This window comes from Scomber scombrus, chromosome 17, assembly GCF_963691925.1.
Source record: "Scomber scombrus chromosome 17, fScoSco1.1, whole genome shotgun sequence".
In the NCBI taxonomy this organism is placed as follows: domain Eukaryota; kingdom Metazoa; phylum Chordata; class Actinopteri; order Scombriformes; family Scombridae; genus Scomber; species Scomber scombrus.
The window spans coordinates 23,681,162-23,704,804 of NC_084986.1; the positions used below are offsets into that span (position 1 = coordinate 23,681,162).

The 23,643-nt window shown below is 40.8% G+C and overlaps 1 protein-coding gene across 4 annotated transcripts; it reads right to left on the reverse strand.

The window, feature by feature from the left end:
• Positions 1–1,495: 1,495 nt before the first annotated feature.
• On the reverse strand, positions 1,496–22,740 carry meis2b (Meis homeobox 2b). Of its 4 annotated transcripts, XM_062437137.1 has the most exons (13): positions 22,729–22,740; positions 22,079–22,311; positions 21,471–21,612; positions 21,282–21,332; positions 21,040–21,090; positions 20,795–20,941; position 18,377; positions 17,189–17,296; positions 7,330–7,469; positions 4,386–4,462; positions 2,286–2,344; positions 1,922–2,011; positions 1,496–1,554 (listed from the first exon to the last, which is right to left on the reverse strand). In XM_062437137.1, the coding sequence occupies exons 1-13, from the start codon at positions 22,738–22,740 to the stop codon at positions 1,496–1,498; spliced, it is 1,170 nt and encodes a 389-aa protein (XP_062293121.1). The 4 variants fall into 4 exon arrangements, with proteins under 4 accessions (XP_062293121.1, XP_062293122.1, XP_062293120.1 ...); XM_062437138.1 differs by lacking the exon at position 18,377 and having other exon boundaries at positions 17,189–17,303; positions 20,804–20,941; XM_062437136.1 differs by lacking the exon at position 18,377 and having other exon boundaries at positions 17,189–17,303.
• Between the last annotated feature and the right edge of the window lie 903 nt (positions 22,741–23,643).

The window sequence follows — 23,643 nt, forward strand, 5'->3', positions numbered from 1 at the left end:
AGGGAATGATCAGACAGGGAAGAGGGGGCTGTGTTGGCGAAAATTGGCCGTGGTGAAAAAAAAAAAAAAAATGAAGCAAATGCACCTCCTATTTACATATAAAGAGCTCTATTAATCAAGGTAAGTGTCATTACAGCGTGGCTCATTGAGCAGTGGAGAGTGGGTGTTAAATAAAATTCTCTGTGCTCGGGTGCCTCCGGCAGGCGATACGTCTTGATTTGAGAACTGTCAGCGGCGGTGGGGAGCTGATAGAGGCTGCGGGAAGGGGGTGGGGGGGGTGGGGGGTGGGGGGGGGGGGTGGGGGGGGGGTGGGGGGTGGGGGGGGGGGGGGGGAGGTGGAGGAGGGGGAGGAGGGGGAGTTTTACCCCAATTCTTAATCAGATTGCGGGGCGAGAGGAGACGGAGGCAAAGAAAAATGGAGGAAAAGGGAGAGATATAGTGATGGAGGGGAGTAGAGGAAGTGGTGGGGGAGATAGAGTGATAAAGCAGAGTGTGTGCTCCCCCCCCCACACACACACACACACACGCTGAATTTATTTGAGCAACCTCAGACAGATTTTAACTCGCCCGGAGAGTCTATTTAGTATTTTATTTTGAAAAGTCAAAGCAGCACACAGCTATCATTTTATGCTACCAGTTTAAATAATCTTAACTTTATTCCACATTGCATAAAAACAGTCTTATCTACTAATATTACAGTTTAATACCAACTGAGTCTTATTATTATAATTATTATTATTATTATTATTATTGTTCTTTCCTTAATGACTTGGAGGCAGACACATCTGGCTGTATCTGGCTGTTTTTACTTTCTCATATTGTTTGATCCCTGATGTTGATGACTTGCAATGAACATCTGTTTAATATTTTATGATTCTGTAATTTATTCTTTATGTTCATTTTAAATTGTTATATGTTTTTTTTTATGTCTTCGACCCTGTTAATTGCGTAGCTGCTAATCTCGGCCGTTTCAGGGCGTTTCTTGTAAAAGAGATTTTTAATTTCAAATGTTTTTTTCTGGTTAAATAAAGGTTAAATAATAAATGAATAATGTTGTCCATTGTTTTTTGATCAGTTATAACACTGTATCAACCACATTGTGATCATCACACAGATTGCAAACTAACCAACAGTATTGTCCAGATGTTCTAAACTGCTTCGCTTGGAGGTCAAACTGACAGTAAAATAATCTGAATTGTCTCTAAATGTTCATTTCAATGCACACAAACAAGCTATGTGAAAGCCAACAGAGAGACAATGCAAACACTCATATTGTGAAGAAGCATATGGTTATTGCATTATAAATAACATGAAAATCAATCTGAATCTCTCCAGTGGAGATTAGATTGGTAAGGAAGGGAAGGAGTGGAATAGTCAGATGAGTGAAAGCTGTGGAGTGCAGATGTGTGCAGATGTGTGTGTGTGTGTGTGTGGTTGTGTCTACTACTACTACTTACTTCACCCTGTTGTTTAGGCGCGCCTCAGTGGAGTGGATTTACATGTAGTGCCACTGCCCATCCATACCCATGTTCATACCCATGCCACCCATCGGCCCTGCAACGAGGAGGAAGAGAACACTGTTAAAGCATGCAATGGTGTGTGTTGCAGCTTGAGCTTCGACGCACAAAGGAACACAAAGAATTAAAGTGTTATAGCAAATACTACAGTAGAGGGGGACTGGTTCATCACTAGTTGCAACATACAAATGATGTGATTCAGATTCATGATCAGATTCCCCTCTTCAGATTCCCCTCTTCTGGTTGTCACTCTGTGTGTAAACACTATTAACTTTCATGATCTTCTCTCTAAAGTGGTTCTTTTCCACTTTTTTCAAAGACAATTAACCCGAAACACATCAATCTAAGCATAAATGACTGGATTCAAAAGCATAAATGATGGTAGGTGTAGAGAGATTGCTCACCTCCAGGTCGGAGACCCATGTGCTGCTGCCCATCAAGGACGAAGCCTGCCATTGGCTGGCCATCTGGACTGTAAGCTGTACTCTGATTTACTGTAATAGAGGAGAAACCAAACTTTAGTCAAAGGCAGATCTCTATAATCCACTGGATGAAGCATTTGGCGTCACCTGGAAGACTTTCACCAGCAAATGAGCAGAAGCCAGGTTTTGACAGGTTTTTTTGGGTTAAACATTGTTCATTAGTATATTACCCATATTGTTATGATACAATACTGGTTGAAAATTAGCAGAGTTTCCCATAAACCTATCGTCTCCACCTGGAAGTTAGTATTAATAACATTGAACACTGAATGAAGTGAGGCTATACCTGCTCTGTTGGACTGGTCGATCATAGGCTGGACTATTCTCCTCCTCGCATTGATAAACCTGGAAAACAGAACAATATCACAAAGTGTTACAATTTGATTTGAAATAAAACATCAATGAAAAAACTAATTCACATTTGCATATATAAAAATGTGTGCCAGCTACACAAAAAAATAAAAAATGATGCAACGTGTTTCCATTTTGGTATATTCTTGGTCACATTAGGAAAAATCTGGCTTAAAGAAATGTGTATATGGTGTTTTTACATCTCTCAAATGTAAAAATGGGTCAAATTTGACCCTGAAGAGTATGTAAGGGTTAACTAATGGAACTTGTTCAGGTGTTAGCATGTAACCTTAGTTTCACAGAACTTATCACAGAGATGTTCAACATCTTTAATCTATGATCTATTAGTATTTCACTTTTAGTCAAAGCAAAGAGTATCCTTTATTTATTTATTCCTTCCAACCTTCTGTCAAAGAAAATACACTTAGATGCTTTAGATGAGGAAATAGTTTTCTTACATTTTAAGAGGTCTTTTAAAATATTCATCCGTTGAAATATTATGAAAACATTTAACAAAAACATTTACAAAATATGTCAGTTTCCTCTGGCAGCTGTTGAAGAACTGGAACCCCCCCCGCTGTGTGTCTTCAGGGATTTAACTAATAATCTAGTTTATTCCTATTGACATAATCTGGGGGTAGAAGGAGAAAGTCACATAGCTTAAAAAAATCTATTGATTTAGGTTTAGCCCTGTAGCCTCAGGCCATAATAACGCTAACTGCTTTGCCAATGTTTGGCCATTGATACATCCACCAAACAGACAGTACAGTGAGTTTGCATGCTTTGATATCTGTATCGGATAGAGCCTTGACTAAAACCCGTAGTCGTCTTTACTTGTGGATTAGAGGTGGGTAGCTGTGTAATTAGGTCTGTTGGAGACCTGATACACTTAAAAGCAAACTCTTTGGTGGATTTTAGAGAGGGATTAGAGCGCCAAAGCAATGTCATCTCAATTAATCCAAACCTGAACCCTTGTGCAAGCTGCCAGTAAAATGATGACATGCAGAACTGTGTGATCTGAAACTAAATCCAGGATGTGTGATTGTTTGATTGGACCTATCTCTAAGTTAAGCCGTCTACAAAAGGCTGCTCGGCCCGAACACGCTTTAATCCATCATCTCATACATGTAAAATGAGGCTGTGATGAAGAGGTGGGATATTTCGTGTTTTGAAACCGTTTTAACGGTCTTACGGTGTGACCACAGAACACATCTTAGACATGGCATATATTTAACCAAAAACATTAATCCAAGGGTCACTTATGAGGTTTATGTGGGGCTTTCAAGCACATATCAGTCTTTCTCAGACTGTGTTTGCTGGGATGTTGAGATAAGAATTTCACTGTACAACTGTATGTGTAGCAGTACAGTATAAGAGAAATGACAAAGAAGTGATTGTTATTCCTCAATTGTACTAATGTATTGTATATTTATTGTTTCTCATATATAGTATTTGGAGATTTGTTTAATATTTTATTTTATTTTTCCTCACTTTTAAAGAATATTGTCGTGTCAATTTTGAATTTCCCCCTTGGGGGATCAATAAAGTTACCCTACCCTTACTGTACCTACCTATCACAGTCTAGTTTATACAATGGACACTCATTTAAATGTGGCCTTCACTTTTGTCCTGTTTTTGTAAAAAAAAATGTAACCTAATATTCTTTACATAATGTTGTAATGTTGCCATTAAAGGCCATGTTTCATTGGTTACTGTTACCATGGATTTACACTACAGACAACAATCACTGGATTACTGCTGATACTGAAGAAAAAGGCTAAATTTGATGATCATGAGAAAAAATCTGAAGTTATAAGAAATGCCTATTATATGATTGTATGATTTCCAATATTAACTCTAACAATTGTTTCTGACTGTTTCATAGCGAGAAAACAAACTCTTTTAGCAAACTAACATCCTGAGATAGGAGAAAGAATGAAAACAAAGAAAAACAAAGACGCAGATTGTGCCTGCGATAGTCAGATGTTATGTGACACTGCAGATGATGTACAGAGTTGCTTTTAAAGTAACTTACCAGTTGTTGACTTGTAGGATGGTGAGGCCTGTGTCTTGTGCTAGCTGCTTTTTCTGTTCCTCTGAGGGGTACGGGTGCTGCGAGTGACAAACACATTTTAAAATTATAAAATGAAATGAAATGAAATAAATGTCAAGACTTCAGCCAAAAAACAGCTTGCATTCATTTTTTTTTGTTGGGGGGCCTCCGTGTCTAGAGCCGATCTGCCCTTAAGTGCAGCCTCTTGTACTTCAAGCAAAAAACTCAGGAAGTGTAATCATATTCTGTGCCAGTCTCTCCCATGCACAGTAATTCCTGGAAGTTGACTCTGAAAACTCTGAGGCTGAGCACGGTTTGGCCCCCCGAATACTTCAGGCTAAAAGCGCGTGGCATTGTGTGACAGTATTTGACATTATTTGACATTGCTTGACAAACGATCGGGTGGGATATAAAGAGGCACAATAGTGGCTTTTGTTTGAGGCCCCGGTAAAGGCCAGGCCCCCCCATCAACCCCCACCTCACTCCATCCCCCCTGTTCTCCGGACCCAGTCCCTCCGCTGGATGTGTGTGTGTGTGTGTGTGTGTGTGTGTGTGTGTGTGTGTGTGTGTGACAGAGGGAGGAGGGCGGCAGATGGTAGACAGAGGTGACCCGTGTACTGGGAGCAGGGTTGCAGGGCCACTCGCCATTCTGCGTCTGTCAGGCCAGCAGCCGCCTCCTGTGGTCATCAGTGAAGGATGAGCTTCCAAACACTTCATTTTTAAACTGCCTTTCAGGCTGTTCACACACACACACACACACAAACACACACAATAACACACACTCCTGTTGGGTCTTATCAACAGATGTAACCTTTAAGAAAAATTATACAACATCTCTGCCATTCTGTTCATTTTTGCAGACTTTGATCTTTGCCTATTTTGTCTTGTTAAACACTTCAGAACTCTAACATTATTCAAATTAGCCAATCTGTGAAGGGGCAATCCCTCTTTGGTTGCACCACTCATAAACATACATACAAGCTATTGCAAAGGGGGTCGCTAGTCGACACTCTTACTACACACTCACGTGTCAAAAAGGTTGGGGACCACTGCTGTGCAGAACCAACACTCACACATGCACACACACACAAATACATGATGTGCACCCGAGGGAGCCTTGTTTTGATTCAGTAATTGATTACTCAACAAAAAACACTTACTGACTCCTGTTTTATTGAATACAATTTGGAATCCCTGAATGCAAAAAATCAATAATTTATTAAAGACCGACACTAAAATTGCACCACATAAAATCCATAGAACGCTGGACTTTACATTATCAGTCTATACTTATCCAGTTTCACATTTTAATGCACTTCCTCATTAACCTCTTTGAACCCTCCCTTGCTCCATGGACACTCCACATTTACAGGTTTATGGCATTCTTACAACATGTATTATTTAGGTGCAGTATCCGCTGCGCTTTGGTTGATGTATTGCGGGAAGTTTAACGTCGCTATGGAATCAGGGAGTTAGCTATTTAAGTCGAGTTTCTGGTTAGGTTCAAGGGGTGTAATCATTCTAGGGTTAGGGTTAGTGTTAGGGTTAACAGATTTATTGACATTCGACTGGAGAGACTGAGACCCTGAGAAAAAGAGGTGAGATTTTGATGTACAATGCTTTAACTGGTTGCTAAGGGTAAATCTACTGTAGGGTCAAAACATCGGACCAGGAAAGATTTGTTCTTCTAATATGACTGGAATATTCGATAATTAAGGTACCTCAGATACATGAGGGTTGCTCAGAATATTAACAGAGAATCAAATCCTTTATACCAACTGGGAAAACGATACAACTTCAGCCGTACATGCCTGACATGACACCTGTGACCTCCAGTGGATTCCAGGTTTCGCTCCTAAAACTCAAACTTTGGCATCAACCTTTGAATGTGGACTAATGCGAGGTTGCGTGGAAACCAACAGTTACGGCCACGCTAATGGGCCGATAATGAATAATATAATGAATCCAAACTTTTCACAGCTGCTTTCTCTATAGCTTCCTCACAAGGGGATCTTTTAAGGTTCTTCAGAATGGAGCGACAAAAGCAGGAGGCTACGACTAACGGTGGAGAGAATCCCCCCACCCAATGGTCTTCAAACCGCGGGCCTCACACCGCAACGTCTGACAAAACATAATCCCGCTCCTTTCACACCCTTCAACGACTGATGAATGCTTGATCGCTTGGGTGTTGCAATAGGCCTTTCAGAGGCCAAAGTCCCCTTGCACACTTTTTATAGGCACATCCTGCCACGGCAAACACTTGTGCTTAACAAATTAGGCCTGAAAGGGGATGGGGAACAGAGAGGGGATAATTCAATTATCCTCCTTTTTTTATCTAGAAAATCTAAAGGTGGGCTTTGGAAAGGAAAGGATTACTCTGAGTACAGGACCTGTGTGGGCCTTTTACAAACTAAACAACTGAGGGGTTATAACACATCTAAGAGTGGGAGAGGTTGAAAAACTGAGGAGGCAGCAGCGGTGGTATCTTTTAGACCTCGGATAAAAGGTAGCGCTCTCCTCGTGGGGACTTGCTCACCCCCTTTTAAAGAGCCCCGAAACTGTGTCGCTGCTTCTGATTTTGATTTCAGTACTGGACTGGTGTTTCAAAAGAGACCTTTAGACTTGGGTTCGTCTTTGCTCCATTCTCTTACAATTGAACAAAGATGAACTTAGTTTCAAGATGCCTTTGGGAAACCCAGCCTGGGCTCATTCCTAGGCAAAGAGGCATCATTTCAAACAAGTGTTGCCTGATGGAGGGGCTGGGGTTGGACAACATTCATACATAGCATTATGTGAGATCAGTGTAGACTTGCTGCTACAGAGAAGAAGTGGCGTGTTTGGAAGCTATAAAAAGCCACGGCCTGATGTGTTTGTATAGAAAAGCGGCGGAGGCAAACTTAACAGGACTCAGTGTAGATTCTCTTACCGTAAGATGCTGGAAGAGCCACGCTCTCATTATATTTGTGGCCACTTTGGGGAAGATGCCCCGTTTCTTCTGCCTCTTCTTGTCCTGGTCATCCTCGTCTCCTGTGCCCGGTGATGCCAGGCTGTTGTCGAGGCCGTCTCCTGTGATCAGAGACAAGAGGAGTCACATTACGAGAAAGCTTTAATTTAGCCCCCGTCGCCTTCATCATCCTCCTTTTTCTCGTATGCCACGAAATGGCATGCGAGAGGGAGATTGTGTTCCTATGTGGCACGGCAGCACAAGATTCTTCCTCTCACCTCTGCTTGACTCCCTGGCCACTGGATAATGAAGAAGAGTTTGTAGTGTGGGAGCTCAATAAAACCCAAGAGCTATTAATACAATCTGAGCCACGCGTTTGACATGGGGTAATGACTGCCGGAGCTGTGCGCCTGACATGAAATAATGAATGCTCAAACTACAGTCGGACTCGGTGCTATGTGCTCTTACTTATATGTGACCTCTGTCGGAAATAAGACTAATGACTTCCTTATAAGAAAGAAGAGAAGGAAAAACAATAACAAAAACACAAATCTAGCCTGTGAATGAAGTATGAACCCAATAACATCAAACCCTGTCCTGTCTGAAGTCGGACATGAGGCGCTCATTTGGGTACTGAGGCAGAATGAGGGTGGGTGGGTGGGTTGGCAGGGGGTGAAGCCATCACCCTTTCATTCTCATGTGTTTACTGACCGACACCCTACCACGCACATCCCCCACCCTTACCCCCCACCATCATAGGGTACGTCTGTGTCGGATTGTCTGCAGCGCAGCGTCATGCCGGGCTCTGGATCCTGCCATTAGCAGCATCCCTGTTTGATTTCAGCGGGAAGCTGGCGTGGATCGAAGCAGGAGGCTTCCTTTAAGCTGAGATTTCCGCCCATGCTAGCTAACCCACTCCATCTCGCAGCAAAAGGGGCACTCCACTCCCTCTCCCTCTCTGCCATTAATTGTGCATCAGCCGAGATGATTTACTTTTAACAGTGGTGGTTATTTTTCTTGCCCTCGGGGCAGAGAAGCCTTGAAAGCCTGCCTGGAGGGCATGTGAATAATGCATCTGAGAGACTCCTCCCCCGAGGCGGGACAGGAACCCTACTTTTCTTAAGATTTGCCCTAGCATGTCTTTTTGTTTTTAGAGATGCATCAATCAAATGCGCCTATATGAGCCATATTCATGCATAAATATTTCAGCTAATGAATATTGACATTAAAAAGGATGTGTTGGAGGGTCAGGGGCTCAGGAGTTTGTGGGAGTTTTGACGGATGGTGTCCAGCTAGGAGTCATGGACAGGGTACAGGGTTCACACTGCCTATGTCCTCTACTCTTTACTTTGTTTTGTCCTCTACCTCTCACACTGCCTCTGCCAGTTAAGTTATTTCATGGGCAAAGGTTCCCTGAGGGGACAGGAGGAGGATTTTTTTTCTATTTCACGTTTGTGAAACTTTCTTTTTAAACTGGTTGGGTCAATTAACTCCTTTATGTGAAGTGTCTTCCTTTAAGTTGCAAGAACTTAAAAGTCATCTTATTATTATATATGTATAATATATATTATATGCTGTATCATCTCACTCCAGCACTTCATTGAAGCTATGTGTTCACTAAGTTAAATATTCAAAAAGACTATGTGCTTTTATGACTGCACCATTCCTTGAAATGGAAATATTCTAAATGTGCTTTGTTTTATTAACAGTTAGCTAAAATTCAGCCTGACCTTTTTTGGCATATTCGGAACCTTGGACTTCAAATTTTAATGATTCTTTTGGTTTTAACATTGCTTGGCTGCACAGCGTGTTTTTACTGGCATAATTAACCAGCACAGAGTTTCATCAGCTGTTTAATTTAGAAGCCTTAAAATAAGAAGGCTTTCTTTAACAGAATGCAAATACTGTACATTGAATAGCTAGATTTACAACATGTGCAACGTGTTTTAAATGTGGCATGATTTCATATAGTGATTTAACCTGGTTCCAGATCTTAGACTACTCAACCAACCAAACCCTTAAAGGTGCGGTTATGTCACCTTTCTACTCATCTAACTAGCAATAGTCCATGAGAAATAATGACAGAAAAATGACTTTAAAAATGGTGACAGGTGTGATAACTTACAGAGATAGAAGCTCTTAAATTGATTTGTGTCCTAACCACTACCCAACACCATCCCCACAACAGGAAATGAACAAACATGAAAACAATATCAAGCTGAATGAATGAACTGAAATGAATGATTATCAGGCTATAGCTAGTGTTCTAGTGAAAAGAGAAAGTCCATTCAACATAATTATCATGAATAAAATACTGGCCTGAATAATAAACAGTGGGCTAATATATATATTTGGGTACTATTTTTGTGACAAAAGCATGATACAAATTGAGAGAAAGAAAGAAAGAAAGAAAGAAAGAAAGAAAGAAAGAAAGAAAGAAAGAAAGAAAGAAAGAAAGAAAAAAAAAGAAGGAAAGAAGACTCACTCGGCCTAATTATATCTAAAGAAGGCACGCTGTTCTCCCCTCCACACAACCACCCCACCCACCCTCAACACCCCACTCTGGTCCACCTCCTCTCCTCTCCTCTCCTCATCCCTCTTTCTTCTGCTCCAGAGAGGGGAAAGCCGCGGGGCAGATCCTCTGTTACACTAATCGCTTCTGACTGTTCCCCAGCAACTCAGCCAATCTAACCAGTGTGTGACGGTGCAGTCTCAAAGTCGTACATCCGTGGAAGTCTGCCATGCCGCCACCCCCCCCCCCCACCCCCGCCCCCTCTTCTCTCTCTCTCTCTTCTCGCCCCCCCCTCCCTCCCTCCCTCCCTCTCCGCCCTCTCCGCCCCACCCTTGCCTGTCACTGTCTGCACGCGTGACACCGGAGGGCGGAGGTGGGGGAGGTAAGGGGGGGATGGGGGGGGGCTAGGGTGGGCATTACCGCAGGGATGGCTGGAGTGTTGCCCCGGGGCTAAGAAGAAAAACACACACACACACACACGCACACAAAAAAACAGCACCCTAAGATATGAAGAGAAGTCTTCCTCGCCTTTCTACTGCCTTCCACCTCTGCTGCTCTTACACACCCGACTCTGCTCAGCCTGTGTTGTTATATATTTATAACTCTTTATGCTACTTAGGCAATTTCAACTCAGCTTTTATAGCTTGTTTTCTTGTTTTTTAAATTATTTTGCAAACATTTAGATTATATTGTAATTATTTACTTATTTGTTTGTGCAAATTGTATTCTTGCACATGTGCAAAAACATGACTTTTGGGTTCTTTAAATGTACAATGTGTCTGCCAATTTCTGCCACTAGGGGTCTCTCAATCAAGTGGTGAAGTAGCGTAGGATTAGGGCCGGGCATCGTTTAAAAAATGACAATACCAGTACCAATCCAAGTACCCTTAAAGTGATACCGATGTCAATTGATTAACTTAATTCGATACCCATCATGTGAATAGAAGCATTACATTGTGACTTCACCACCACAGACGGGTTGTAGCTGCCGTGGCAGTGGGCCAATCATGTCGCATTAAATCGAAGAACGTTTGAGTTGATTGGCTGTGAGTGGTAGTAAATGGAACGAAGCCGCTACAGTCTCTAACTTGTTTCTCTGATAACTGAAGATCCAGAAGCCCAATGACTAAAATTCATCATCCGGTTAAAAGGTACAATTAACGATGACTAAGGTCTAAAGAGTTAATCGTAAAAATGTTTCTTAAAACTGAATTAAAGGACATTTATGACAACCGCCATGCTGATATATTATCTTGTATGTGTATACTAATTGGTAGACGCCATTGTGGCGGACAACCACAACCCTGACATGTGATGACAATAACTGCAACATGACCACACATGGCCACCATTGACAGGTGACCAAATGAAACTGACCATTACATGAGTAAAATGACAGTTTCTCTGGATTAAAAAATTAATGAAAACATTTGGGATAATGTAAGTACTCAACTCAACAAAATATATAACATTGAACTAGTCAATGGGGAATAATAACTTTTTTTTACATCTACCTGCAAATATATTTATCCCCCCAAGAAAATAAATCTCTGATATCAGTTTCAACAATTGTCTCAATGATCCATCACATTTGGTATTTGTATGGGAAAAAGGTTCAAATAATCTCACTACACTGGCAGACTTTTTTCATTTGTTTTAAGATATTTTAAGATTAAAAATCACTTTGAAGATTACTCACTGCTTTATCTCTCTACCAGTGCAAGGTTTATGTCATGCACTTCCTTATTTTAGTGTAAAAAAAGAAAATGGACTACATTAGCTCCTTGTACATATCATGTTAGACATGCTTGACATTTCATGTTTCTGTTTTAAATATAGTTTTATTTTTCTCTGTCTGTACAGAGCTGTCCCTGTACCTCTGAATCTGTTATACTGCGTGAAGCAGTCGATGGATGACGTGTCCATAAGACAAAGTGTGGAGCGGCTAGCAGAACTGATTGCTGCACCCCCAGCTGCATCAGCGATGCAAAGCCAGTGCGGACTGTCTAATGAGCTCAGCGGGACCCTGATCCATCATCAGTGACACCTCGCGGCTCCTCCCCTTATTAAACATGATACACAGCTCTAAATGGAGCAGTCTGGAAGCTTTCCAAGACCTGGAGACTCCTAGGTGTTAGGAGGTGAATATGATGATTAGGAGCTGTTGATGGCAGGTAGTGTTTTTCATGTTGAAAGCTCCAGTTAGTGATGTACTGTTTGAAAAAGTCTTTACTGCTGTACAGAAATCCAACGACAAGTTGCACTACACGGTCTGTGGTATGAAGAAGACAATGCTTTCTCTGGAAGGAGGGCCAGTGAAGGAGACCATTTGCATTTCACTATTAGGTCATTCATCACATTGTAGGTGATGCATGACTCTAAATGTGAGCAAGCAGCTTGGTAACTAATATAAATATAAAACTAATATCAATATTGGTAAATAGAATCTCATTTGGGCAAATAAGGAGATCTCACTGAGATAGGATGAGACTATTTTCTGCAATTTTGTGCATTGTATATTGTATATTATCTTCTTTGCTTCGGCTTTAAAGGATAATTTCACACAACATATAATTTAAAAAACACTCAATTTAATAACTGGTTTATAACATACCATAAGCTTATATAAGAGCATTTTATGTGTTTATTAATTCATAGTAATTGTCAACAATTATACTATTTTATCTTTTTACAACTGTGTTTTACTATATTGTTATTTATCGTCTGTTTATAAGCGCTATCGTTATAGTAATTAACAAATACATTTATACCTGCTTATAACTACATTACAATATGTTATAAATTGTGAAATGTTTACAGTATATGCTTCTCATAAATGCTAAATAGGGGCAATTAAAGTAAAGTGTTAAACATATTTTCTCATTTACTGATGAAATTCATTTGCTGCGCTCACAGAATTGAAAAATTTCAACACCATCTTCTTTGAGGACAAAAGAATACTGTTGTTGTGTGACCACTAGATGATTACAACTGTTTGTTTCACAAACCAGGAGCCAATCAGCAACAATGAACCGCACAAAATTACCAAAATGGGCCAAGATGTTTCACATTCTCTGAGGTCGATGTGCCTGCTGCCATTACGTAACCGACTTGATGAAAAGACCAGTGCAAGAAATATGCAGAGGCCATTACTGTTCAAGGACTTCTTTAGTTGTAAGTGTTTCCAAGGATATCTGGTCACAGAGAGGTTAAGTGTTATTCTTCGGTATTATGAGCACCACACCTTAAATCCATTTACTTCCATGGTTCTGAGGTAGAGGCAGAAACCTCAGTGACAGATTACTAAAAAAATGATCTCCATGGAGAGAAACCACTAAAGTGAGTAAAATAAACATGTTTTCTTTAAGTTTGCCTGAAAAATAAATGTGTATGATTTAGATCAAATTTGGATATTCCCTTTTATATAAAAAATACAAATGTGTTGTCAGACACAACAATGTGTTCTTTCCTCTCCTTCTACCACCACCATTATCACTCTCTGCCCTCCCCCATCCACCCTCACTATCTCTTCCCTCTCGTTGTAAAACATTTCTGAGATCCACAGCATGACAGATGCAACAGGGACATTAGCCCGCGGTGTCAGTGAAGCTGTGATGTCATTGGCATGTCAGCACCTCCACCTCGCCGCATTCCTTCCTCCTGACTCCAGGCTCTGGATGTGACAAAAAGATGCAACACATCCTGTTCCTCACATTCCATTTCTCAACACGAGTGCGCATGGATCTTTTCGAGTCACTCCCACTGCCTTTTGTTTTATTTCGGTCTTTGTGATGGACATTTCAAGCCTCCCCCGTGTCCTCCCCCAGACCCCTTCTAAACATTCCTGGGATAGCACAGCCCCTTTAGCTGTGGTCAACAGCAGTCACCCTGGGGGTTGAGGTATCAAAGAGAACCCTCTCTGCATATCACACAGCTTACAAGGCAACAACCAACCAGCTTTGGAGCTTACAGAGAAGCAGGCAGCCATGAGACAAACCGCCAGCCACACAATGGATGGGATCATCTACCTGTGGTTAGCCAGGGCTAGAAGCCACATCGCCACCACTTTAATGCTCCCAAATGATGGTGGATTTTAAAAGGTTTCATGAGACCACGCGGGCATGACTAATGACGTCTCTGTACAGTAGGGGACCGCACAATCACTCCTGCCTGCTTTTGGTGGGATTGACAGTACATTTCAAACTTTCTTAATTATTCTGACATCACCAGAATATTCCAGAACCTCATTTATTAACGAGAAAAACCTGAGAATTTAGTTTAGTCAGCAACTTAAAGACAACTTTCAAACATTTCAAACTGAATATTTTCCACTGGGTTTGGGATACAGTCATATAAAATGTGTAAAATTTGAATTTGGGTCAGCAACATAACACAAGTCAAGCTTTGTAACTACCATAACCAGTTATAATGACACTGGCGATATCAAGTGAGATGGGTCAAGAAACAAAAGCAATGGGTTAGTTAGACAGGTCGTAAACAAATCAATTATCAATCAGTTATTTTACCAATTACCAATTATTAAGTAGTGTCCCTAACATTTACTGATCTGGGTCTGGTCTAGAACACAAGATCTGGTCTTCAGAATGAAATTTGGATACACTTTACACCCGTCTTTTAGTTTCTGCTTTGAGACACACCACACCACTGTCATTGAACTTTGTAATGGATCATGTGCCGCAATTTCTTCTAATATGTCATACCTGGATAAGAAGTTATTGCTGACTCGACACATGAGATGGAAAATATTTACTTTTTCTCAATATTTGACCTGAGCTACGATCCTTCCCTAATTTCAAGTAACTTCAAGTTTAGACTCATGTAAGTCTAAACTCCCTCAATGCGCTCATCATCAAACATCACCAGCATTTCCTATATTGGAAAAAAAACTGGAGAACAGACTCCAGGCAGGTTTGAACCTTGCTGATCATGAGACATGTCGACGATGAGGAAGGAGGAAATTCGGAGGTAGTCTATAACCGTTAATGCCGGACTAGTTAATTATGAACATAATCTGCTTCCCGCTCTCTCATCAGTGTACGTCATGAAGAATTTAACAGCCCTTTTCAAGTTCCGCACTCATTCTAGACATGTGGTGATAGCTGTTATTATTATGGAGGCCATTTACCTGCTCCAAATGAGATTAGCATGAAACGCCTTTTACTGTCCTTTTCTATCCTTTCAGGTTGTGTGTTTGACTCTGTTTCCTCCTGGCATGAGAATAGGGCAAAAACAAGGCAGAGAGGCCCGGGGAGAAGCAGCAGGTAGCATGCAACCAATCCTGCTGCAGCAACCGCAGCTCTGATCATTCTGGCCTCTTCTTTTCCTTTGTTCCTCATACATAAAGTGCTCTGTCCTTACATCCCTACGGGGGGCATTCTGCACCCCCCATCCTCTATGCATTCTCTCCCAGGTCAAAAGGCCATGGACCTTGGGTTTCCCGCACTGCTGTTTAAAAAAAGCCTAAAGGAAAGAAGCTATTCACACCCTGGCCTTTCTCAACTCGCCTCAGTAACAACTTATAGATACTCAATAGCTAAATTAAGAGTTACCATAACATTGACTACATGTCACACTCTCAAGTTGTTGCAGGTAGCTAAGATGATTTTCAAAGGGAGAGTCCTGATCTGTTTCTGATTGTCTTTTTAATCCTCTGAGTTTCTCTTGTCATTCAAAGCATCCTCCCATTGTTCTCCTCAATGCTCTGCTCATTGACGCCTGATGGGCAGAGGGTGGAAAGTTGCTTTAAAGTCCATTCTATTTTTACTGCGGCCAAATGGGAGAAAAACAAAAACAAGCCATAAAACCCTTATAGCCTTCAATTAGCACATCAGAAATCACATCGACTGCAGGAACACCAGGGCGACACAGGGAGGGCCATGAAGGTGTCACAGAGAAACAGCAGAATCTAAAGATCTCTTCATCACCGCTAACGGAGTTGTAATTGAGAGGCGCATTGTAAAAGTGAAGGCTGTTCACACATTATTCTATTAGTGTTGCACTTGATAATGTGTTCATTTAAAGGGCAAAGCTGGTGTTATTTTGTGTCCATAAAAAGCCAAACACAATAATAAAGAAGTTAATCTCTCATTTAAGTCATTCAAGTTCATAAACACATGAATCATGAAAAACTAACTAAACTTCAAAACTTTCCCTACACTGCTAGGACTAAATTCTAGAGGGCAGTGTTGGGGAGTAACCAATTACATGTAATAACTAGTTTAGTGTAATCTGTTACAGTTACTGATGAAAATGTTGATGATTACAAAGGAGGTTACATCTGAAGTCACACCTTTAAGATTTTGCTCAGGAGGGTTTTTCTCTAATTTGTTTTTTCAATTCTTTGAAATCAATATTTTTTTATATGTAAAAAAAATCATGACATGGGCTAATTTAGAGCACACATGGGCTTAAATGGTGTCACAGTACCAATTAAGACTTTTTTACTTTTTTCATCAAATTTTTTTTCTTTTGCAAATATTTTATATTCCTAAATCTACATGAAGTAATGAATACATTTTACAATGAGAGATAAATGTTGCTTTATAAGAAATGATCTCTCTTATAAATCATGTCAGTATCCATGAAAAACAGCTGGACTTAGATTTTGGTGCTTAATGGAAACATTTACCCTAACAGCTGAAAACATTGGTTAGAATATTAGAGAAGTAATGAAAAAGTAATCAAATGTAATAAGTTACATTACTTTGATGAAGTCATTGAAATACTTACTTATTACATTTTAAATAGGGTGACTCGTGAGGTAATCAGACTTAAAGATACTGAATTTATCCTTTTTTTAAAATATAGAACTCTCCCAGGTTGCTAGCCCCCCCCCCCCAAAAAAAAAAAAAAACCCCAAAAAAAACAAAGACGACACTACCTCAGTTTAACTCTAGTCTTGTTCTTAATACTTTCTGACTACACTACCCTGCCTGTGGCGCTCAACTCCAAGCCTACTGGTTCCTACTGAGGACACAAACCTGAAAAAAGTACCACAAATATCTAGTTTTTACTTTTTTAAAGGCTACTGTAATTTTTAGCAAATGTTACTGTAACAGGAGGACATTTGTTTTCAGTGTCAGATAGACAAACATCAGTGTTAGGGGGTAAACACCTGCAAAAGCAGTCCTCACTAACCTTAGATGATAACTTTGTAATCATTGCAATTAAGATAAAGTGATTAGATGAAGTGAGTGCATGAACTTTTAAGGATTAATCCCCCCCCCCTCCCGAGTTACCCTCTGCCTCAGAGAGAGGTCACAGGAAAGTCACAGCTTTGATATGGAGGAGGCCTGCAGGCTCTCTTACCTAGTTCACTGGTGTTGTCTCCACTCTGGGAGACGTGTCCCCCGCTGGAGGGTCCCGGGGTGCCCACGGAGGGCGTGGAGTGGGCGTCATCCAAGTCTCTCCAGGACGCTGGATTCTGTGAGGTCAGGGAGAGGTCCACACACCAGGGGATGGGAAGATAAGGAAATAGAGGAGAAAAAGAGAGGAAAAGGAGGTGGGGGGAAAATAGATGAGTAAGGTCCAGTAGGTCCAGTATGAGGTCCATTATGCAGTTTCCCAAAGACACAAAGACAGCTGCGGAGTGTGATTAGCATAGCAAGGCAGTAAACAAGTTGTCAACAGTGTGACATGAGATCAACGTTACCATTCTGTCCAAAAGGAGGATTTTCAAAATGTTGCAGAAAGAGTTAAAAAATGAAGAGTTTAGAGGACAGGTTTGGTTAGCCGAGCAGCATGTGAACTCTCCGGTGTTCTGCCTGAATCTGCAACCAGCGTCAGGAGAACGCCCGTATTTATGGGGTCTGCCGGTCAGACCACTCAGACAGCCGTAAGCCCAAGCCAAACAGCAGATCTCCCTCTTCAGCCTCTTTGCGTCAGCTGTTTGCCGGATGGTGATCAGATGAAGAGCTTGGCAGATGACAACAAGAAGCGGCGAGACAATGGCGCAGTGTGAATGAGGCCTCTCACCGACGGCCCCTCTTTTCTAACCCGGGCCACACAATAATTACAACTCCTGAGTACACACAGCTCCCTTCAATGAGGCGCCATGTGTTTATCAAACTAACAAAGGTCTTATTTCCTAACACCCCCCATATGTTAAAAAACCCAATTAAAAGGAGCAGAGGGCACTGTAGACGCAGGCCTGATGTGTATTCCAATCATAAACACGTGAACGCATTTCATATTCATCTTATACAGTAGTGCTTTTTAATCATACTGTGACCCACATTACTCACAGTAAAGATTAAACACCTACACCTAATGAGCAGCGGTACTAAACACAAGGTAAAGACAGGCTATCAAAATGTAAACATGCTTTATGTTTCTCTCTAATATGGCAAATATGGATGTTTGCTCAGCACAATCAGGTCAAACTGGGTCTTTTTTAAACCATTAGTAATGTGTCAGTGGCGCTGGTTTGAGTTAAAGTGAACATACATATCAGGGAGGGACCAAAAATGTTTCTATGTTATCAGGAAAGACACACACGCTAGATTAATGTGAATGCTGTAATTGTATCTATATCAGCTGCATTTAAACAGGAGATGTGATACAGTACAGAGAGGCCAGAGCAGTTCAGAGCACTATACTGTATGCATATTTTAATATACTGAATATTGCTGAAGAAAATACTCAATACATTTTAGAGATGCTCTCCAACTTAAAAAAAAAGATAACAAATGTTCCCCTGCAGGTGTTTTAATCTGGACAGAGAACTTTAGAAACCATTTTCAGATGTAGATGTTTAGTGTGGAAATGTGTCATAGTGGGCAGTGTTGCCTGTTGCTGGTATTGAGTGTGTTATGATGACTTTACTGAACCAGTATACACACAGTTATGGAGGTATAGCTGAAAAATGTCACCGGTGTAGGTTGTAATAAAAACATGTTATGTCACATGATGCTGCTTTAGATGCTTTTTTGTTATTTTACATGAGAGGAATCATCCAAATGAGATTTTCCAACAAGTAATTTAGGTGTTTAACCTGGGTCAAAATTGACCTGGTTTGGTTTGACTGTTTATAAAGCATAAGGTAGAAATTATCACCCAATTCGGTGTTAGAGCTTTTAAGCCAACTTCATTCCAACTTATTACCACAGGTTTTACACATATTTTAGGAAGTGATGGTCAATAAGCCTAATTTAAAGAAAATATACCTAATGTTTGAGTTTTAATTGAAGGAAGTATTCTAAAATAAGTCAGAATGATTTAAAAATGTATGAATAAATATTTAATAATACAGTTTTCCTTAAAAATCGTCCTTCCAGAGCTGGATGTACTGCAGGACTCAGTTGACTAAATATCAAAATTGTGATTTTTGTGTGGAGAACAAAATATCAGCAGCTTCACTTCCAACTATCAGCCTCCAAAACTCTTAGTGGAGAACACACAGCAGCTCCAACACACAATCAAATGACTCAAACATACCACTACACACACACACACACACACACACACACACACACATGCTTTTAGCCCCGGTGTATGATAAACAGCTCGTGGTACACTCAGCGGTTAACGTTCATGTTTGTTACACAGCTGTGCATGTCTTTGTACCCAGAGGAGAGCGGCGCACATCCATTATGCAGCAGCCGTTAGGAGGAAGGCATTACAGCAGGAGAGTGTCCTGTCACATCAACTGGTGGCCTCACACACACAAACACACACACGATACAGAGGGAAGCGTGTTTAAAAGTGTGCTCTGAAGAACGAAGAATGGGCGAGCGTGCTGAGATTCAAAGGACTGTGGTCAGCGCTGATGCTTTTAGACTGAAGCTGCAGTTAGAATTGTGCTAAAAGTGAAATTTGACAGTTTGACAGCACTGAAAAACAGTTGAACAGTTCTCATGATGTCATCAGTTAAACGTCCAATCCAATCTGACACTGCTGCTACATCTTAACTTTTAACATCTGCATTTGCTTCTTTGTTAAAGAGCAAAACTAGGAAGAGGTGATTGAAAAGCTCACAGCGGGTGGTGTGTGTGTGTGTGTGTGTGTGTGTGTGTGTGTGTGTGTGTGTGTGTGTGTGTGTGTGTGTGTGTGTGTGTGTGTATAACCCTAACCCTATTGGTGGGGAAACTCCAGGCTGAGAGGAGTGAAGCCCAACAGCAAACACAACACTAGCAGCTGCACTTTGTGCTAATGGAGGATCATCCTCATCCTCATCATCCTCCTCATCATCATTATCATCATCATCATCATCTCATTCTCAACAAAGCAGTTTCTCTTTATGTGACTCTGCACAGCGCCCCCAGCAGCCCTCTCACAGCAAAAACAGGAGTCCAACTTAACTCAGTAATGGGGTCATATCTTAAAAAGCTAAATTAAAGTGTTATATATGTTAGATTCCTTAATAAAAAGTAAGTAAATATAATATTTTAAATGGCAGGTAAAAGAAAGAAGTGCTACTGAGAAACAGTGATAGTTCTCAACATTTTTTCTTTGACATATTCTACCATTGTTAGAATGTTACCATTGTTGTTCCCTCTCAGATCAAACTCTATTTAGAGGGGAAAACTCTCCAGAATGATGTTTTAAAAATCCACAAAATTTGAACAAAATCAAGAAAAGCAGAATATCATTTTTCATGCTTTTTCTTCTTTCTAATTCTGTTAATTAGCCTATTTCATGACCCCTCCGATGTATCTAGTGTCAGCTTGAAGGGGCCCCCGACCCCAGATTGGCAACTCCTAGTCAACGGCATATCAAGCACTTGTGTGGTTGAACAAGAGGTGCATGTCAGCCTTTTATAAAGGGAATAAAGAGAGTTAACGGAGAGAGGCAGGCCTCAACATGAAGCTCACACAAGCGATCAAAAGCAAACAGTTATTTCTCCTCCTGCAGTCACCGCTGCGGATAAGAGCTGTGCGTAAAAAAAGACTCGGAGCTTTCTCTGTTTTCACTCACATGATCTGCGAGGTTGGTGGAGGATCCTGACAGGTCGTCGAAGTCCGACTTGCAGACGTCTCGGTCCTCTATAACTAAGTCGATGGGCATTTTGCCTTTCAGGCAGCTGATGTACCGATGGCAGAAGTTATCACAGAGCTCATGAACCTGCAAAAAAAAATACAGATTTTAATTTAAATTCTTCGAGTTTTATTAAAATGTTGAAAAAGCCAAAAAGGGAATCACTGAAAACATTTTTTTTTTACCTTTTCTAATTCCAGCAGATGGAATCGTAGCACTTGAATCGCTTGAATCATCTAAAACAAATAAATAGGCACAAATATAAGAAGATAAATAAACATGTGGATGTAAAGACGCAGCAGTAAAGCGCTCTGTGTATATTTGCTAATTACCAACATAAAACTAATAAAATATATATGTATATATATTTCCTTAATTAAAAAATGAATGTGTGGTAAACAGCAAAGAAACAGTAGTAGATGCTCACCAAGTTATCCAGCTCCGGGTTGGAGGAAAATAACGGTTTCTCTGAGCGGATCTGAAGTGAGAAGAACATACAAATGATGGAGAGATGTTTTTAATGATGCTCACACTTTACACATCTTTAGAATCATTATGATATATAATAATTCGTCGCTTGTTATTATGTTTTTATCTGTATATCATCTCCTCCTACCTGTTTTGCAAACACTGCTATGTCTTCATTGAAGGAGTCGGAGGAGCAGACGTCTCCTCCCGCCACGCCGGGCTCTCTGGGCGTGCAGGTCGCCAGCTCGCACTTCTCGAACACCAGAGCGAGCAGAGGGAATAACGGGTGTCTGCAACACAGCGGATGACAGGCCCCAGTTTATTCTCTAAGCATTCTCAGGCCTGCACATGAACTGTTGACTATACATCAAAGCAGCGGCAGATTGTATTTAACATGACCATTCTTTATTCCTCCTTTAAAAAACAGATTTGAATACTTTCTGGATGATAGTGAGGAGAAAAGTCTTAATTCTTTAAAATAAAAAAAATCCTGATAAAAGTGGAGCTGATTCGGAATTGACTGTAATTATTATTCCATCTCATCAAAATTATTAGTTAGTATTAAATGATAAGTTCTAAAATGGGGGGGAAAAATGAGATTTATATTCCATATCATTCTGACTTTCCACTGAAATCAAATCAGCTGTTTTTGCTTATTAAATGTCTAACAAGATAATTTATCTATTTATAGAGTTTTTTATTACCTCATAAGTCTAAACATGTAACATTATAAATATTATTATTATTATTCCACACCCATAAATCTGGTCCTTGTCCCTCTTCAGTGCGTCGTTGACGGCGCTGCCCATGCTGCTGGGCATGATGTTGTGCGGTGCGTGGGCTCCATAGTGCTGCGTTGGATGCGGGGGTGGCCCGTGGTTCAGGTGGTGGACCTGAGGCAGAGGCCGGGGGGCGTGCGGGTCTCCGTACATGGAAGTGGGAACTCCGACTCCGTCCATTGCGCCTCCGTAATGAGCCAGCTCATCGTACTGGAGTGAAAGTTGAGAGTTAGAGTTGAGTATTACATTATACTACATATTAAACATTTGCCCTTTGAGTTAAACAGAAAACATCAGTTAATATTGTTTTATGCCAAAGATATGATTAATGTCTCAATACAATTCCCATAATTTGTTTATTATATTCAGTAAGAGTAAACATAGGCCTTAGGAGCTGTATCCAAATTAAATATTCCATATAGGCTTTGAAATGTTTATATTTTAGTATTAAATTTGCTAAATTAATTTCTTATTTTGCGTAAAAGTTCACGTCCTGTTTTTCCATGCATATATAAATCACTTAAATATTTTTTAAGGATGTGAAATGCTCCGTGCTGAAAATGGATAATCATGAGCAACTCATTTAAATGATGAAAATTCAAAAATAATATCTCAAATCAGACGTACCCTTTGCGCCATCTCCGTGCGCAATTTCCAAAAAAATGCGTTAAAAGAAGTTTGCTGTTGCACAAGATGATGAAGATGATGATTTTAAATCCAAGAGGGAATTATATTATAATCCTGTCCTGATCTTTGGCAGTATAAGCAAGAGAGTAATGGCTGAAATCAATGCAAAGTGATCAAAAACAAGAAGGAAACATCATCTGTCCTCAGGTTCACCAAGTGTGCCAAAAAAGCGCACTGGCAACTCCTGTGTTTCTTCACCGAGGGGGATTAGTGGTAATCTGATCGGATCTGTGTGTTTGATGTTAGTTCCGAGCATCAGTTGCCAGTCTCGCAGTAATGCGCTGACGGGTCCGCGGCTCAGTCCTCTCAGTCCTCTCAGTCCTCTCCTCTCACCGTGTCCTGGTGTCCATGTGTCTGCGCGCCTACACGCTCACTGTCCGCAGGTTGGCTGTGGCACCGCTTATAGGACAGCTCTGTGATCTGCAGGACACGCTGATGACGGAACGTAGAGGGGAAGAGTGGGTGCAACAACCAGCCCCCCCTTTGTTCAACTGCTAAGATACTGCGAGTGTCCCGGTCGTTTTCCGGTCAGTACTTTCAAAATAAAAACCGACCAGGAGGTAAAGAGATACTCATTGATCTCCAACCAGGTCCGTCACCGCAGCAGACGGATGTGCCCAGAGAATAATTGTGCAAAATAGTTAATACAATGTGGCTATTTCTTACAACAGAGTGATATTATGTTGGATGATGGAATGTCGCCAACTGTCGCAATTAGCAGTTTATCTCAGGGCACGCTCCCCATCCTGAGTAAATACACTCATGTTTTAACAGCGTGTCTTGTGCAAATAGAACACAAGTATATAAATTAACCTTGTGTATGTGGTCATGGGTATGAGTGAGATGTGTTTGGGA